The sequence below is a fragment of the Heloderma suspectum genome, chromosome 3, assembly GCF_057233095.1.
Source record: "Heloderma suspectum isolate Gila_16-S chromosome 3, 16-S_ref, whole genome shotgun sequence".
NCBI classification, from domain to species: domain Eukaryota; kingdom Metazoa; phylum Chordata; class Lepidosauria; order Squamata; family Helodermatidae; genus Heloderma; species Heloderma suspectum.
The window spans coordinates 245,679,193-245,698,381 of record NC_139460.1 but is presented as its reverse complement, the minus strand read 5'-3'; the positions used below and the strand labels follow the sequence as shown (position 1 = coordinate 245,698,381).

Genomic DNA, 19,189 nt, shown 5'->3' with positions numbered 1-19,189 from the left:
CCAGGCTAGTTCTGTAGCAGATGTGTCTGCAAAGTTTAAAAGACATTGCTGTAGTGATTTACTGCAGTTTATGCTGGCTAAATTTTCTTCATAGCTATATCTAGAAAATCTGCTAATTTGCTCCGAAGCTCCTTCCTCAGCCATGAGACTCAAGATATTTTATACATAGTTGCATTTTTTTCTCCAAACATGTAACACATTTAAAATTTGTTGGCCAAGGGGAAGCCTATAAAGCATGTTTTCTCTATTATTGTATAAAGTGCTTTACAAATTGAACCTCTAAAATATTTGGGCAGCTTCTTCCTTGATAATATCATGAAGTGTAAGATACACAGTACTGCACTGAAAGTAAGCTAGACGGAGGTAAACAGGAACTCCTATCCAACAATTAGTATTTACTTCTAGGGCTGGAGCAGGTGAACTTCAGTGTTATGCAGTTACTTTTTTATTGTTTTTACCACTCCATGGTCCACCAGAATGTTTTCACTCAAGTTGCCCATCTTGGTAAGCATGATTATATACTCAGGATGTTTAATAATGAAGGTATAATTAATCCATGTTAAAAGGAGTGTGCACTGTTGCACAAAAACATGTTAAAGTGTCTTATTGGATCAGATCAAGGGCCACTTTATCCAGGATTCTTTGCAGCAATCACAGCACTAGGTGGTCTTACCAGACACTAGCCAGTTACACAGTCTACCTTCTGCCCACTCTGTTTCTAGGGAACAGGCAGATAGAGTGACTGCATGCACCAGTTTTTCCATTAGATATATTTTGTATGTGAACAAAACAAAAGCAAAATAATTTTGAGCTAGGAAAGCTCTTGATGCTACTTTAGTATGAGGGGAAAGTAGGTACTAAATTACATAATACCAACACAGACCCAGCAGGTGTATATTTTTCCAAGAGAGCACAGAGGGCCTGCTTAGAAGTATGCTCAGAAGTCAAAAGCAACTTTCACATACGTATTAACAACAAAGGCCAAGTTCCAGAGATGTATATGTGAATACAGAGCACTTCTGTGCACACATGGAGATGTGAGAGTCTGCTGCCAGAAGTAAAAATCTACAACTCATGACATGCTCTACCAAAGGGCCTCCAATCTCCAGGGGGACTTTTCAGGGGACACAGAGAGCTACTGCCAAGGGGAAGAAGCTGAAAAGTCTAAATATAGAATACTGCAAATTGGTACTGGAATCCCAGGTTATGGGTAGTATCCAACAGGGGCCCGTATGCGCACGCCGTGTCCCGCCCAGGTCTGCACGCAGTTGCGATATGGTGCTATATTGGGGCTCTATGCAGACCTGGGCAGAGCATGGCGGGGCTGGCTGCACACGCATGGTCCCTACTGCATACCACCCAGTATCACCAGGAATTCGGATAGAGTGAAATAATCCCTGCACTGTAGTGTTACTATTTTCTAAAAATATCAAACCACACCTGAGTGTGATTTATCAGAATTCATACAACTAGAGCTAGATGAAAAGATTGAGAGTACAATTAACAGATTTATTCTAAAGTTCTCTAGAAAAAGCCACTGATTATAATTTTAATGGCACTTCAGTGAAAATACTTCAGTGTGAATCCCATGTTCAAAAGAGATGTACTAAAACAAAAGGAAGATACTAGCAAGACAGTGGCATCATAACTTGCTCATTTTCACCCAGAGAGCCTGAAATCACACACTTTTTAAATCAAGACTACATACACAGGCATATTTAAAAGGGGGGCTAGCAACCAGATCCTTCCCTCCTGCTGCAACACAGCAGCTATGCTACATGCACCATAGAGAAGGGAAACAGTCTAAAGCAAGGATGTGGAATATCTGCCCAAAGCAGCCCTTCCCTTCCAGCCATCAAATACCTCCAGTGAGGCCCATCCCCCAAGTCCCATCCCCATGGATAATGGAAAGGGGGCAGGGGAACTGCTTCTTGGGGAAGCGGCTCAGTCAGCTTCACTCATCCTTTGCCCTTCCCATCAGGAAAGGAGAGGGGCAAGCAGAGCCAGATCAGTCGGGAGCTGCTATTCCTGGTGCTTTAAACTGGCAGCTCCAAAAGTGCAAATGAAGCTGGCTAGGTGTGTATGTGAATGGGGGTGGCTTCAACCACTGCTGGCATGTGGCCCCCAACATGCTTACCCTGAGTCCATTTGGCCCTTGGGCTGAAAAAGGTTCCCCACACCTGGCCTAACAGCACAGATGTAAGTGAATAAACTGAGGATTAATGCAGATAAGACGGAGGTCCAGTTGGTCAGTAGACAGGCCAAACTAGGATTTGGCGTACAACCTGTTCTCGACGGGGTTGCACTCTCTCCTGAAGGATCAGGTACACAGCTTAGGGTTATTCTTGGATCTAGCAGTGCTCCAGGATGGTCAGGTGGCAGTAATAGCCAGGAGTACCTTTGCCCAGCTTCAGCTACTGACCCAGCTGTGTCCCTTCCTGGGGAAATCAGATCTGACTACAGGGATCAATGCTTTAATTACCTCATGGTTAGATTACTGTAACATATTCTACATGGGGCTGCTTTTGAAGAGTGTTCCGAAACTACAGCTAGTGCAAGATGCAGCAGCCAGACTTTTGTTTGGTATGAATTTTAGAGATCGCATATCACTAGCCTTGAAACTTCACTGGCTTCCTATTTGTTTCCAAGCCCAATTCAAGGTGCTGGTTCTGACTTATGAAGCCCTAAACAGGCTGAGATGGTTCCACCCTTAAAGGTGGCCTAGAATAATTTTAGGTAGATAGATAGTTGCTAGAAATAGGGTCTTCAGTGCTCAGGACCACATACTATGGGTGCCTCTCCCAGCACCTTGTAAGGTACCCACTGATGCATTCAGAATATATATCTGATACTGAGGATCCAAATAAGAATACTTGCTTTCCTAATACTAACTCCAAGTACTTTGTTAGTATAAAATTCTGAAAACAGTACTTGGGTTTGAGATATGCATGCCTTTTTGGTAGTTGCACCTTCATTTACAAGGAAGGTAGGTCTCACTTCCTAAGTGATGACCTTCCAGAAGCTGGTAAAAACTTTTCTTTTTCAGAAGGCATTTAGTATGCAATTTTAACTTACTGGCCCTGTTCACATGTAATGCTAAGCCATGATAGCTAAGCGTTTTGGGCTAACTATGATGGCTTAGTGTGTCATGTGGAAAGTGTTCTTCCCAACCTTGGTGGCTACATAACCGCAGTGTAATCACGCTCACTAACCATGTCCTGCAGTCGGGTTAGGGACCCCTACTGCGGCTTTCTGTGTTGTCTGTCAGGTCCCTGTGCTTATCCCAGTGCCAGCATAGAGCTCCACAGCAAGAGCAGCTGAAAACGGTGCCACCACTCCTGCCAGCGTGTGAGAGCTCCATGGTCGACATCTGCCTAGCAACACATGACGCGACAGCTGAGCCCCAGCACTGTCCATCCCTACCTGCCATACTCAAGCGGAGAAGCACACCAGGTGAAAAGATGTTTTTGTTCTCACACTGCAATTATCAGCACAGCGACCTTGAGAGCACCAAGTTCCCAGGCACAAAGCAGCTGCAACCACCGCAGAAAGCGAAAAAACCCTGCCCGCCCAGCTGCCAACCAAGCAGCTGTATCTCTTGCCGAAACCACACCTTGTGCTCTCCCCCAAATGGCAGCCCCCCCAGCCACTATGGCTAAGCCCCAATATGCAGAACACCCCCACCCACCCCTGCACAGCCCCCAACCCCTTTGGGGGAACTGTCCCGAACACCTGTGAAAAGGCAGCGGCAAGAGTCCCACCAAGCACGCCAGGCAAGCACCAGTACGATGCGCCCCCCACCAACAATGGGCATCCCAGTCCCGCACACTCCCATGGAGGCACAGCCCACACACCCCATCCCCACCAGACTTTCCCACCAGCATCCAGCATCCCCAAATTCCAAGGAGCACCATACAGCCCAGGCACGGAGGGAAGGACAGATGCCCCAGATGCATCACTCCCGCAGCATCACCCAGGCACGCCAGGGTGAATGGCAAGCCCAGGATGCTCCCCCAACCCAAAGTTCAATCCCATGGCATAGGGCAGCAGTGGCAACTCCCCAGCCCCGTACTCGGACAACAACTCCACAGAGGCCTCCCAGTCCCACGCAGCACCCTGACCCCAACCAGGGGTCCCTCCCTGAAGGTGGGGGAAAGAGGCGGATAAAAAGCACAAGAGAACCAGGGCACAGATGTGGACTGAGCCCGAGGTGGGTGCTTTCATTGCACTCTGGGGGAGCCCTAAGGCCGAGGGCATCCTCAGCACTGTCAGGCACAAAAACCTCTTCCCATGGTTGCCCAAGCAGATGCAGCAGCACGGCTACTCCCGCACACCCAGCAGTGCAAGGAAAAGCTGCACACACTCAAAAAGACGTTCAAGGGGACCGTCACCCACAACAAGCAGTCCAGGGTGGAGCCGTACATCATTCCCTTCTATGATGAGCTTGTCCAACTACTGATCGATTGGCGGGTCATCATCCTGGGATACACCACAGGGAGTAGGGTGCTGACCAGCCAGGCCCCCCAGCTGTGCCCATGGACCATAAACAGCAGTATCTCAACCAGACCCCCCAGCTGTGCCCATGGACCATGAAGGGCAGAGTCCCAACCACCTAGGAGCCCTCCCCCAGCCTGGGCCCCTCAGTATGGCCCCAGCTGTCCACCACAGAAGCCGCCACCGGCAAGGGGAAGGGCAAGAAAGCAGCCCCGTCATCACTAGGGCTAGCCCCAGCCCCTCACTTCTGCCTCAAGAGGTGCTGTCTCATCAGGACAGCAATGGCAGATGGAACGGGGATTGGCGGCAGTGGCAGAGCATGCCCGCCTCCCACAGACCAAAGGGAAGGTGGCTGCTTCCGTGTAGGCTCCATGAAGGCCACCCACAGCCATTTTTGCCACATGGGACACTGGGATGTATGGTGGAGTGGCCAGGAGGACTGCAGTGATTAGCAGCACTGGGGGTGGTAGGTGAAACCACGCTGAGGACTGTGGTTCCATGATTGTGTGAAGGGAGCATGTGGCTTGATTAGAGGTAACTATCCCCTGCGCTGCTAACCACTGCAGTCCCCCTGGCTGCTCCACCACGCATGGCATAGTTACCCTAACCACCCCCTCCCCCTTCATATCTGAACAGGGCCACTGTTTTAATCTGTCCCTGGTTTTTTAATATTTTAAATATTTTGACTGCTGTTGTGTGATTCTCTGCTGCTGTTTTTGTTTTAATATTCTGTGTTTAGGTGTTTAACTATTAAATGTTTGTGTAATTATTTTTGTGCTAGCTGTCATGAACTCCTAGGAGAAAAGGCAGGATATACTGTAAAATAAATAAATAAAAATTGCTGTAAAAAGGCACACATGCATGATCTAACATTAAATTACAACTTAATGCTGATAGACCCTGTACTATTAATATTCAGGATGATAAAGGGGACAGAAGGGCAGGAGAGAGGGGGGAAATCACTCTTTTCAATACAACTTATGGGTGAAGTAGAATTTTCATCTGTGTTAGTGATTAACAGCACAAGTGTTTGTGATTAACAGCACAGTCCTATACATGTCTACATGAGTTATGTCCCATTTAGTTCAATCGGACTTAGTCCCAAGTAAGCGGTACAGGACTGCAGGCCAAGAATACAAAACCAGGTGTGAGGGACAGCTGACCTGGACTACATACTACCAGAATACAATTTTTTTTTAATATAGTATAAATGCACAATTAGGGTTGTTGTATTAAATGTCAGAAGTAAACAAAGCGGTCAGGAATAGAAGTGGCTGACACTAAATGGGCAGCAATTCTTTTCTTATTTACTTTGCAAAGCACCATTGTAAAGCCCCATACATAATAAAAGGGAATCACAACCACCCCTCCTAAAAATTCTAGCAAGTTCCTGAGGTTTACACATTTTTTGTACCCTTATAATTTGCAACTACTGTTCCATAAACCTATTCCATTTAAGCATCTCTGCCCCCACACACTCAGGATGATGATACCTCCCCTGAGTTATCCATAAATTGAGGAAGACCTATGGAACAGCAACATATAGGCAGAAGCATCCCTTCTTTCCTCAGAGCTCTGCCATTCAGAAAGTACAACGGGGTCAATTTTCTCACTAGGCTTCCACAGGATGCAGCATCAGCAATGAGGAGCTTTCGGCATCTCTTGTAAAAGAAGTAATACTTGTTCTCAGAGAGCTGGGGTGGGGGATGGGTCCCCTTTTCTGCAGGGTTTCTGCAGAACTAAAGAACCATAGAGTTGGAAGGGGACCTGTAGTCAAACCCCCAGCAAATCTAGAGCTAGCATACCCAACAAATGACTGTTCAGCCTCTGCTCAAATACAAATACAAATACACTTCAATTCTAGTGAAGGAAAGCCTGCCTCCCCAGCCCCAGTAATTGGTTTCACTGCCAAGCTGTTCTTATCATTAATAATTTTTTTCTAACATTCAAGCAAAATCTACTCATAACTTAAGCCCATTAGATCTAGTACTGGCTTCTGGGGCAGCAGAAAACAAGTATTTGCTCTCTCCTATGTGACAGCCCTTCAGGATTTATCCCTGACAAATCCATGCTGGCTTCTACTAATCACTGCATTGTTATCAAAATACTTAGAAACTGACCGCTTTGATCTGTTCTAGTAAATAAACTGACTGATCTGTAGTTTCCCTGATTCTCTCCCCACCCCCAACCCCTTTTTAGGCCATTTGCCTGTCTCCAGTCCAATGGCACCTCACCTGTTCTCCAAGATTTCTCAAAGATGACAGACAGAGATTCTGAGAGTACATCAACGAGTTCTTTTAGCAAGGTAGGATGCAATCCATCTGACCCTGAAGACTGGAACTCATTTAAGGTAGCTAGTTATTTACTGATCAACTCCTTATCAGCCTTGAACTGCAATTCTAACCCCCCACCAGTTGCACTACTTATGTGAGATTGCACACAGTTTCCTTTTTGGGAAATGCCAGAAGCAAAGTAGAAGCTGAGCAGTTCTACCTTCTCTTTTTCAACATTTCACCATCCTTACTGAGAAGCAGCCCTACAGTTTTCTTCCTCTTTCTTCAAACATACCTGAAAAAGCCCTTTTTGTTGCTCTTAATATCCCTTGCCAGGCTCAGATCATTTTGAACTTTAGCTTTCCCCAAGACTGTCCCTACAAGTCTTGGCTACCTACCCATCTGTATTTGTCCTTGGTGACCTGTCCTTCTTTCTATTTCTTATATATGTCCTTTCATCTCATCACTAAGCTTTCTATGCAGTCACATTGGTGTTTTTTCTCTCACTCGAATTATTTGCAATTGTGCCATTAGTAAGTCCTTCTCTTCTGGAACTCCCACACATCTTGGGCTTGATTCCCCATTTGTACCTAGCATTTTTCTGAGATTATTAAAATCAGCTTTCCAGAAAACCAAGGTACATACTTGGCTACCCTAACATTTTGCTTTCCATAATATCAAAAAGTTTAGATGGCTGCCAAAAGCAGCAGTGCTACTTCACCTTTCTTCAAGAGTTCGGCATGAGGAATAGAATGGGATAGTTGTACAACTAGAGGGGTGGCTAATAAGCCAAGTCAAAACTTCGTGGACCCATGTATGTGGATTCAAACCACTCACCTTTCTCTTTTATCAACATTTTCCGAAGACATTTTTGTCCATACTTCAAATGTCCTTACCATATGTCTTAGGAGTAGGTCAATAGAATGTTTTCCCTCCCCCTCTCCCACTGACATGTGAGTTAAGCGTATCTTCTGTTGACCTTACCTGATTTTATAGTGAGGTAAAGTATGCTTGCGCCTAATAACTTTCTTGAACTGACTGACAATGATGGAAGTAAGTTGTGGCAAAGGCCTTCCTTCAAATTGTGACTTGACTTCAAGGTCGATCACAGGTTCATCAACAAAGGTGAAAGACCAGTGCGTGAAAGGTAAACGGGTGAAGACCAGCCTCAGCCGACCCACCACTCTAGAGATCTTGGCAAAGAGATATGCCGACTTGCCAAAGACAAGGTCCACATCAATGGCCAAGTGGAAGCCACCATTGTACTCAACGTCAGCCTCAAAGTCCAACTCCTCAGGGCAGCCGTCCTCACTACAGGTCACCGGCCTCAGGATCTTGATATTTTTAAAAAGGGGCACGACGTTACCAAATGAGACATCCCGCAGGCTGAGCCCCTCCAGCACCTTCCCCGTCACCTTGGTTTGGAGCAGTTCCTCAAATTCCACCTTGATCTTTTTCGTGACCCAGTGCCTTAGAAGTGAAGTGTCCTTGAGCTCCCTGAAGAGAAAGAGGCAGATAGCGTTGAGCCAGTAGAGGGTCTCCTCAGTACATTCCACAAAGGAGGAGGACTCCTGGAGCGGGGGCAGCGCGTTCTTGGAGCTCTGCTCGGCTCTGGAAGCGGACTGGCTTGGAGCCGCCTCCTGCCCAGCCCCAACGAAGCCAGCAAAGTACTCCTTGAGGCAGGAGTCGGGGACTACCCTGGCGGCGAAGACGCTGGTGCTGGGACTCGGGGACGCCCCCTCGGGGGCTTCGGGCTTCCTCCGATAGAAGAGCAGGACCTGGAACAGCAGCGTGAGGCAGGAGCCGAGCAGAGCCGACAGCAGTATTCCATACACCGACAACATCGCCTCGCCTCAGCGCCCCTCGCCACCTCAGACAAACACCGCGACTCCGGCTAGCCCCGTGGCCCTCGCCACCTCACGCCGCACCCGACGGCGCCACAACCAACCCCGCCACCTCCATCTTGCGGGCAGCGACCTGAGGAAAACGACCACCGCACTCTGTCAGGACGGGAAGCTCTTGGTCGCCCCCTCAAGCCTGCCCAGACAACCAGCTGCTGCCGCGGCGCGCACAACTCCTTCCTCCTGTGGCCCGCTCCACCTCACACGGCGGCGGCGGCGGTGGTAACAGCGGCATCCGGGTCTTTCTTCTTTTCCCTTCCTTCTTTCCTCCTTTCCCTTCCGCCGCCCCCCTTCCCAACGAGGAGGGAACAACTGCTTCTCCTCTCCCTTTGCGCCCCCTCCCCCCTTACGTCTGGATTGGAGGAACTGGGGCGGTCCGGAGGGTGACGTCATGCGGCACGCCGTCCCGCGCGCTGACCTCATAATACTGCGGAGGGAGGGAGGAAAAAAAATAAGCAGAAAAAACTGTGGAATGTGCGCGTGCGTGTTTATCTCGCTCTCTCCATTGCGTTTCTAGTACGCATGGCTCAAGGCTGACTGAGAGGTGTTCTGGTGGGAGGCAACGAGGTGCCTGCCTGAGGGCTTTCGAAAGTGTTGTGAAGCCTTGCGGGAAGGTAACTGTTGAAGTCTGTTTCAAGGACACGTTGGGTTCCGCCTCTCCACGGTTTTTAGCCACGCATTTGGGCGGGAGGGGTGTTTTCTTTATGAACATGCAATGCAAAAGATGGATGGAAATAATAACACAAGTTCTGAAGCAGAATCTCTCTCCCCCGCCCTGGCTGCGCCTTCCTGGCAGCCCCTCTGTCCCAACAGAATAATTGCAGCAGGACTGTTATCCTTCACTGGCGTGCTCCTATCTGCATCGTTCACTGACCTCATTGAAAACTGCTCCCTTTTGGTTCGGATTAGGCAGTTGGCTAATTAGGAAATACTGGCGGAGAAAATAACTGGCACGGATTCTAGCCAAATATTGTGGCCCGCAACTCACACTTCACTGAACATGCCCGTTTCAAGAAGGGATGAACCCCAGAAGGCTGCAGCGATTTGGGACTATCTAATCAACACTAGCAATGGCTCTTCTAATAGAACAGACAATTCGAAGGGATCCCCCCTTTTCTTTTCGGTTTCCATTCAGAAACAAATGCAAAAATAAAACAAAGAAAGGGCGTAAGAGGTTAATGGGTGTGTCAATAGGGTCTCTGTGAGAATGGCAGAAGGCCAAATCAAAGTCTTGTGGGTATGAGGGAAAATGCCTTTATTTACTTTATTTAAAACAAGACCTTTAACCTTAAGGAAGATGTGGTACTTGTGTTTCATCATGCATTCAAAATCACATTTTATTATGTGTATACAGTCTACAGACCAATTACACAAGCTGAGCTAGTGGTAACTGAACAAGAAAGAGATCTTGGGGCTCTGATGGACAGCTCAAAGAAAATGTCAGCCCAGTGTGCAGCTGCTGTGAAATAGCCAAATTTCATATTAGGCATAATTCCATGTTAGGCATAACCATTTAGGGATTTTATTATATTTAGCGGTATATAAATATTACAAATAAATAAATAGGAAAGGAATTGAAAATAAAACTGCCAATATCATACTGTCCTTATCCAAATCTATGGTGTGACCACACTTAGAATTCCGTGTATAGTTCTGGTCACCATATCTAAAAAAGGATATGGTAGAGTTGGAAAAGGTGCAGAAACGGGCAACTAAAGGGCTGGAGGAAAAGTTACAACGTCTGTTTAGATTAGAAAAAAGACAAGTAAGGGGAAACATGATAGAGGTGTTCAAAATTATGCATAATGTAGACAAAGTGGATAGGGAGACATTTTTCTCCCTCATAATACTAGAACCTGGGGTCATCCCATGAAGCTGATTGGTGGGAGAGTCAGGACAGATAAAAGGAAGTACTTCTTCACACAGTTAAACTATGGAATTCGCTACTACAAGACATAGTGATGGCCACCAATTTGGATGGCTTTAAAAGGGGGTTAGACAAATTCATGGAGAAGGCTATCAATGGCTACTAGTCCCGATGGCTATACAATACTTCTAGTACCAGGGACAGTGTGCCCATGTACACCAGTTTCTGGGGAACATGGGCGGGAGGGTGCTGATGCACGCGTGTCCTGCTTGTGGGTTCCTGATCAACGGCTAGTTGGCCACTGTGTGAACAGAATGCTGGAATAGATGGATCCTTGATCTGATCCAGCATGGCTCTTCTTATGTTCTTATGACACCAATTTGGATTATTTTAAAAGGGGATTGGACAAATTCATGGAGGATAAGGCTATCAATGGCTATTAGTCATGATAGCTATATGCTACCTCCAGTATGAGAGGCAGTATGGCTATGTACACCAGTGAGCAGGAGGGTGCTATTGCACTCATGTCCTACTTGTGGGTTTCCTACAGGCAGCTGATTGACCACAATGTGAACAGAATGCTGGACGAGATGGACCTTTGGTCTCATGCAGCATGGCTCTTCTGTTCTTACTATGCAGAATTAAAAACTGAGTGTGCTTCCACACAAGCCTTTTATGGCACCAGCATGCTGCTTTATTCACAGAGGTTTACTGGGGGGGAGGGGGTATCCAGACGATGCCATATTCTACTCATGACCCTCCTGTGTTTTCTTACCATATCTTCCAACTTTTTCCTTAATGCAGAAAATCAGTTAAAGAGAAAAAGATGGAACAGCTGCATAATGCCTTCTGATTGCTAGTGCTAAGAGCCCTCCATCTGGAAGCACCTAAGGTTGTAATCCTATACACACTTACCTGAGAGTAAATGCCATTGAACTCAGTGAATAAAGAAGTGAATTACAAGGAAGAGGCTTGCTAAAGTAAACTATAGGAAGTTTAATGTACCAAAGAAGAGATGTTCACATGAGCAAGAGAAAACAAGTCCACATAGGTTTTGAAAATGCTTCAGCTTCCTGTAATTATGCTGTTGCAGGGAATTGAATCCAGCTAATGCTTAAATTAAATTCATTCTTAAATTAAATACTTTTTAGGCAAGGGTCCTCAATGCAGTGCCTGAGGGTGCCATGATGCCTGTGGGTACCTCCGATGCCAACGTGGTGCCCGCAGGCACCCCACAATACATTTTTTCCCATTTTTTAAATATACATACATGGATTTGTAGGAAATGTATACAGCTTTCTAGCAATTATACATGGGCTGCAACAAAAGTGGACCAAACATCTGAATAAGTATCCATTTGAAGGTGGCATCTATATGCCACCCTTTCAAATATTGAAAACAATGTAAAGTCCTCAGTCCATTGCATTATAGGAGGGTGTTTATCCTTCCAATGTTGTAAGATCAGTCTTTTAGCTCTCAGAAGAGTGCAGAGAATCCATTTATGCTGACCATTTGTTAATTTCCATGAAGCAGGTCAATAATTTAAAAGAGCATGTACATCAGTGAATATTAAAGACTATTCCAGTGCAATTGTTTTCTGTGTAATAACCTCCCCGCAAAAAGAAGCACATTCTGGACACTGCCAAAACATAAGTTTAAAAGAAGCATTAGCTGTATTGCACTACCAGCAATTAGCTGAATGAAAGCATCCCTTATTAAAGAGACATTGCGGTGTCAGGTAGACACAAAGCAAATGCTTTTGCTGAATAAGACACAGCCTAAGATCCATAGATGCGGAAGGCAGTGATCCACTGATTAGGCATTTTGTGGTGTTGCCCACAGCAGTATCTCAAATTCCCAAATGTGCCCACAGGTCCAAAAAGGTTGGGGACCCCTGGCTTAGGGTGCAATCCTATGGGTTGTGGCCCCGTTAGAAGGAAACCTCCAAACTTGGAGGCCTCCAAGTATTCATTTCCCTGCCCATTTTCACCTCTCTGTCCTCCTTTTGTTTCATTTTTCTCTAGATGGGCCTCTGAGCCCATCTAAAGGAGGCACACTGCCAAGGGCAGGGCTGGGGCTGGAGAAGCCATAGGATTTTCTGCATCTTAGCCTTTCCTCTCCCCACCCACTGGAACACATCCTTTCTGACCTCTGTGAGGTCCTCTGAGGCTGCTTTTGCAACCTCTGAAAGAAGGCACCATGGTTCTTTCCACAGCGGCGGGGAAGAGGAGGGGCAAGGGATTGGATTTTGGAGTCCCCCTCCTGAAGCTGTAGCAGTGCCTATGGCTCCAGGAGGGGGAATCTGAAAAAATCCTATGGTCCCTGGGACACTCTCCAGGGACCCTAGGATTGATCTCTATGTTACGATTCCTAATACGTAAGACAGTCTTCCCCAGCTAAATAATCTCTCAGTAGCTTTTCCTTCAGACTAGATTTCTCTAAACTCCACCCCAACCAATTCCTCACAAAGAGGAGTAGATGCTATACATCAGTCTTCCTCTGCCACCAGCTCTTGCTGCATCATCTGGTTTCTAGGATGGTTCAGATGTTTCTCAGTTTACTTTTAAATGTTCTTAATTTTAATGAATTGTCTTCCACCCACACCCGCCCAAACCCCACTGGGCAAAATTGTTTTTTCCCATGGCTTGAAAATGTATAGACATTTTAGCATCTCTAGGAGGACTGGTTCTGGTCTTTAGAATCTGTTTGTATCACTTCACAGAAAAAGACAGACCTATAAGCTACCACTGCACAGCTGTCTTCCCTCTCCATAAACATACACATCCCCTGTGATATATTTTCATGATGATAACCAATATATATATGCTAAATCATAACTGGAAATGTATTTTAGCCATCTGCCTTTGTTCTGAACTTTACAGGAGTTAATTCCATTTTTCTCTTCAACATTTCCTACTCTTTTCTGAAATAGGCACACCATACATCATAAATTAATGTCTAATTACCTCCCTAAGGACATTTTCCCAGATCTTTTTTTACAGTCCAAATAGTTTTTGTTTTTTCCTGTAATACATTTCAAGTGTAATTACACTGTGATCAATAAGTCTTAGATGTTCCACTACGTCGGATGTGTTTTCCATACTTGGCTCACTTCCTGGATTGCTGCTGAACAGTCTAGAACTGACGTTAGATGTCCAGCAAACTGCACACATACACAAATGTAATCTGCTTTTTCACCAGAGCAGCTCTCTCTAACGCATTCTTCTTCTTCGCAACAGGTAGAAAATCATGCAATAAAGGAGATACTCTCATCATTTATCACGAGAATGCCAGTAAAGATCCTGGGGAATATTGCAGTTTTGAATAATGATGTGTACTTTTTAACAAACAAACAAAAAAAGTGTGGGGACATCTCACTGTGTATGTGGAACTGATGCTGGAATTAATGGAGAAGTTACTAGAAATAGCAGTTCCATGTACATATCAAAGTACAAGTGGAGCTTTGGATTAGTCATAGCACTGAAGAAGAATGCATATGGCTTCTGCAAAGGCAAATCCTGCCTAATCAACATTCTTGACTTCTTTGAGAGCATCAACAAGCATGTGGATAGGAGTGGTCCAGCAGAAATTATTTATTTGGACTTTCAAAAGATTTGTGATAAAATCCCTGATCAAAGACTCCTGAGCAAATTTAGCAGTCATGTGATAATAGGAGAGGTCCTCTTAAAAAGCATTGATCCCAATACAGATTCTTGGGGGACACAACAGTTTACATCCTCCTGTTGCAAGAACTGACCATTTATTTCTACTCTCAGCTTTCTGCCCTTTAACCAATTATTAGTCTTTTGGATCATATCTCAAAAACTAAGACACCAGTTACTTACAGTACTAACAGCATGGGCCGATCTACATTGCGCCCACCATCGCAATGAATTCAGTGTCCCATCAGGTTAAACGCTTTCGCATTAAAACGTGATTATTCACACTCACCCATTTTCCCCGTTGCAGTGCTTCATCGAATGCGTGAGCTCGGTTCACACTTGAGTGCTGTGCTGTTTTCCTGCGTACGCTTGTCTGATCTTGAATGCTAAGCGGGGCCGGCCCTGGGCAGTAGTTGGATGGGCGACTGCCTGGGAATCAGGCTTCCTGCACTGAGCAGGGGGTTGCTCTACCCCTTCAAATGAAACTATGTTTTACCCCCTCCTATCCCCCGCTCTGGATGTGTGTGTTTTAATTAAGGCGTTGTCCTCGCCGAATTGGGGCTTCTCCATGATGTTTTTTTTTCTAATTCAGGCATGATCTTCCAAGATTCAAAGTTGTGAAGTTCATGCCTGAATTAGAAAAAAAAAAAATCGCGGAGAAGCCCCAATTCTGCGAGGATAACGCCTTAATTAAAAAAACAGATCCGGAGCAGGGGATAGGAGGGGGTAAAACTTAATCTCATTTGAAGGGATAGAACAACCACCTGCTCAGTGCAGGAAGCCTGATTCCCAGACGGTCACCCATCCAACTACTGATGGGGGCCGACCCTACTTCGCTTCTGAGATCAGACAAGCATGCGTACATCCAGCCCTTTGCTTGTTGCTGAAGAAACGGGCTGCTGAGGAAGCTATGCGATCAGTAGCCAGAAGAAGACATGGGGCCATCGAGATCTGTGATTGGACAGGAGGGAAATACAAAGACCGCTGTATATGGACAGGCAGGGGAGGGGACTACGACTGGATACGGTAGTGAAGGTGGAAAATCAGAGCACATTAAGGGGAAATACCGGGATATTAGGGTATTGAAAGCGGGAGCACAGAAGTGGGAAATTCCAGTTCCAATTCAAGGCAGCTACTGCGTAGTGTGAAAGGCGGTGAAACCTCATTGGAAGCGAAAAAAGGTGGTAAGTGTAGATCCAGCCCATGACTGCTTACAATACAGGGAGCTCCTACCTAAACAAAGTCAAGTCTGTGTACATTCTGTACATTAAACATTCCACCAAGTGGAAGGAATCCCTGTGTTTCACCTGCTGACCTGTGTGTGATAAATTTATAAAACAAGAGTGTGTACTTATGATCTCTTAGCAGTTAATTAAGGCATCATTAATCTGTGGTAAGGACATAAGAAGAGCCATGCTGGATCAGACCTAAGGTGTATCTAGCCCAACATTCTATTTCCACAGTGGCAAATCAGATATCTATGGGAAGTCCACAAGCAGGACATGAATGAAAGAGTACCCTCCATCTCATGCATAATTTTATACACTTTTTTCTGGTCCCCTCTTACCCTTTTTCTAAGCTAAAGAGCCCCAAGGGTTGTAACATTTCCTGATGGGGGACTTGCTCTGGCCTCTGATCATTTTGGTTTCCCTTTCTGCACCTTTTCCAGCTCCACAATATTGTTTTTGAGGTGCAGTGGCCAGAACAGTACATAGAATTCCATTCCAAGTGTGGTTGCACCATAGATTTGGATAAGGGCAGTATGATGCTGACAATTTTCCTTTCCTTTCCTGATGATTCCCAACAGGGAATATGCCCTTTTCACAACAGCTGATAGGTCTACGTTTTTATTAAGCTATCCTCCACAAACCCAGATCCGTTTCTTGATCAGTCACTGCCAGCTCAGACCCTTTCAGCATATATGGAAAGTTAAGATTTCTGGCTCCAATGTTCATTATTTTAAATTTGCTTACAGTGAACTTCATTTGCCATTGTAATGCCCATTCCTCCAGTTGGAGAGATCTTTTGAAGTTCTTCTCACTTCCTCTTTTGCTTTAACCACCCTAAATAATTTGGTGTCAACAGTGAACTTGCTCACTCCTAGCTCCAGAACATTTATGAACAGGTTAAAAAGCACAGGTCCCATTATAGAACCTTGTGGGACCCCACTGTTTACATCCCTGCTTTGCGAGAACTGTCCATTAATTCATACTCTGTATATTCTGTTCTTTATTTCTGTAACTCAACTTGCCTGTAATTTCCTGGATTCCCCCTGGATTTCTTTTTAAAAACTTTACATTCACTACTTTCCAGTCCTCTGGAACAGAGACTGATCTTAGGGACATGTTACATGTTATGGTTAGAAGATCAGGATTCATAGTTGAGTTCTTTAAGAACTCTCAGGTAGATACCATCTAGACCCGGTGATTTGTATTTTTTCAATTTTTCAATAAGGTTAAGTGATCCTGAGTGTGCACACTTGCTTAAGAACTGAGAAGTCCCTTACTGGATCAGACCAAGGTCCTCTAGTCCAGCATTCTTTACAAGAATCCCAACACTAGATAATCACCGTGGACTGCACTGCAGTCTACTTTCTGCCCACCACTGATCCAAAGGTAATCCACTAGGAAAGGCAGAGTTCAATAATATGTATTACTTAGGCAAATTAAGTAAATTTGCACATATTTGTCTATTTTGTATAGTTTATTCTGCTTTTGCTAGTCATAGAAAGTGGCAAAGAACTATGCAGGTCACAGAGGGTCCTATCCATGGCCATTGGCTGTTCAACAGCCAGTGATCTTTAGCTTCTGACATTGCACCAGTCATTGACTGCACTATTTCAAGCCCATTTTCACAGCCTTGAGGACTAGGAACTTTTCAAAATGAAATTTGTGATACTTGGGACATTAAATGTTGTGCCTGATACCAAATTCTTTGCTTGTGCAGTGCAGTTATGGAAATGCACTGCACAAGGATATTTAACCATTATAAAACGCACCAGCATGGAGGCTGGTTTGGAGTGTTGCCCTTGATGATTATATAATTATGTAGTTGATAATCCTAAGAACATGTTCTGGAATTACTGAGTCATTATACCTGCCTACAAAGCCCTCTCATGCTTATCCAAGAGCAAATAGCATGATGCCTCACATATTGGTCCACAATGTACCTTTGCAAGGATACTTTTCTGAAAGCATCCACTGATACTAATTTAAACCATCTGATGATCAGAAATTAATATATTTATATTAACTGATAAGTGTTACAAGGTCAGCTGAAGCATAGTTTATTTGCATTGCGTTGCCATGCTGTTTCATAAAACAGCTGCTCCAATTATCTAAAAAGCTGTATCGCTTTGTGCCATTAACACTTACTCATCGCCATGTTCCTGGTGATTTAATCATTGCTTATGTTGGCTGCCAAGTGCCCTGCACACCAGAGAACCATATTTAAATACTAGCAAAAAGTAAAGTGGATAATTTGTATATTGTCTGTCACACAGTTATTAGGTACTTGCAATACACAGAACACAGTGCTTGAAATATTTGTTCAATGCCAATCACTGATTTCAACAGAGGGCTACAGCAGAATTACATCCAAATCCCTTTGCTCTGTAACTCAGATGTTTTACAGAATGTGCAATAATGTTATAACCACACAAAAATGTATTTTCTGCTAATGTATTCATCCAAGACAATAGCTTCATAAATTAAGAATATTTAAGAGCACTGCTGGATCAGACCAAGGGTTTATCTAATCCAGTGGTGGGCAGAAGATAGATCAGAATCTACTGGTACATCAATAGATGTTTTGCAGTAGATCAGCAAGGGATTCTGGCTCTGAATTGTTTAACAATAGCAACAAAGGTGTTCCTCCCCACCCCTCTTCTCAATTAGGCTGTTGAAATCTCTGATCTGTAGTGACTCAGGTGTAGATTTGTATTTACATATGGAGATCATCCCAGCATATGGCTCATCCGCTGCAGTAGGTAACTGACCCTGCCTCCTGAGTCACCATTTTCCATTTGGCTCCACCTGTCTCACAGCCACTATTTCATACCTGGTTCAAGTTGGTGGATCTCAGGTTTCTACTACCCCCTCACCCACACACAAAATAGATCCCAGACATTTGGTCTGCCCACACCTGATCTGGTCGAACAGTAGCCAGCCAGAATCTTCTGGGAAGCCCACAAGCAGGGGATGAAGGCAGTCACCCACTCCTGTAGTTTGCCTCTCACCAGCTGGCATTCAAAGACATCCTCTGAGCCTGGAAGGTGCAGCTGCCATGCCTAATAGCTGTTGATACACTTATCCTCCATGAATTTATTTAATCCCCATCTAAGCCATTGATCTTTGCCACATTTTGCATTTCATTCAGGATTGCCACATAATCCCTATTTTAAAAGCTGTTCTTTATTTTACTTGCTAACTTGAAATGGTCAAGGTTATTCTTTATTTTAAATAAATTTGGGGGCCATCTTTTCTTTGGTGGCCCCCAGATTAAGGAATGCCTTCCCTAGAGAGATCTGCTTGGCACCTACTTTGTTGACTTTTGAGCACCAAGTGAAGATCTTTTTATTCTCCCAGGCCTTTAAAAAACCTTTTTAAACTACTGCTTGTAATCAACAGTATCCAATGATGCCCACACACTAATGAGATGTACCACTAGCACTTCAGGAAGCTAGCCATTCCTGAAGCATTTGGGGACATGTCAGCAGAGCTCACAGAAGAGAGCTCCCCTGACTTGTCCCGTTCTGGAAATGAGCATTTCTACTTGTTTCCAGAGTTGCTTTAGGAAGCTCTAGTTCCTGTTGCATGAGCAGTTGGTCCCATGGGCTCAACGGAATGAGTGGAGGCACAGTGGCAGTGTTGGATACTGCCCATTATGTTTAATGATGTATTTAAAGCTATTTTGGAATCACACTTTCCCATGTTGTAGATGCTTTGATATTTAAAAAATGTTTTGAATTGTTGTTGCTCCTTTTGAATTCTT

General features: G+C 44.9%; 1 protein-coding gene across 1 annotated transcript in view; it reads right to left on the bottom strand.

Annotated features, from left to right (window-relative positions):
* The window catches only part of PDZD8 (PDZ domain containing 8), a 97,919-nt gene extending 88,813 nt beyond the window's left edge, over window positions 1–9,106 (bottom strand). Inside the window, exon 1 of the mRNA XM_084846109.1 lies at window positions 7,752–9,106. Within this exon, the coding sequence (XP_084702235.1) occupies window positions 7,752–8,611 (860 nt within the window). The 5' untranslated portion in view covers window positions 8,612–9,106. The remainder of the gene's footprint in view (window positions 1–7,751) is intronic.
* Between the last annotated feature and the right edge of the window lie 10,083 nt (window positions 9,107–19,189).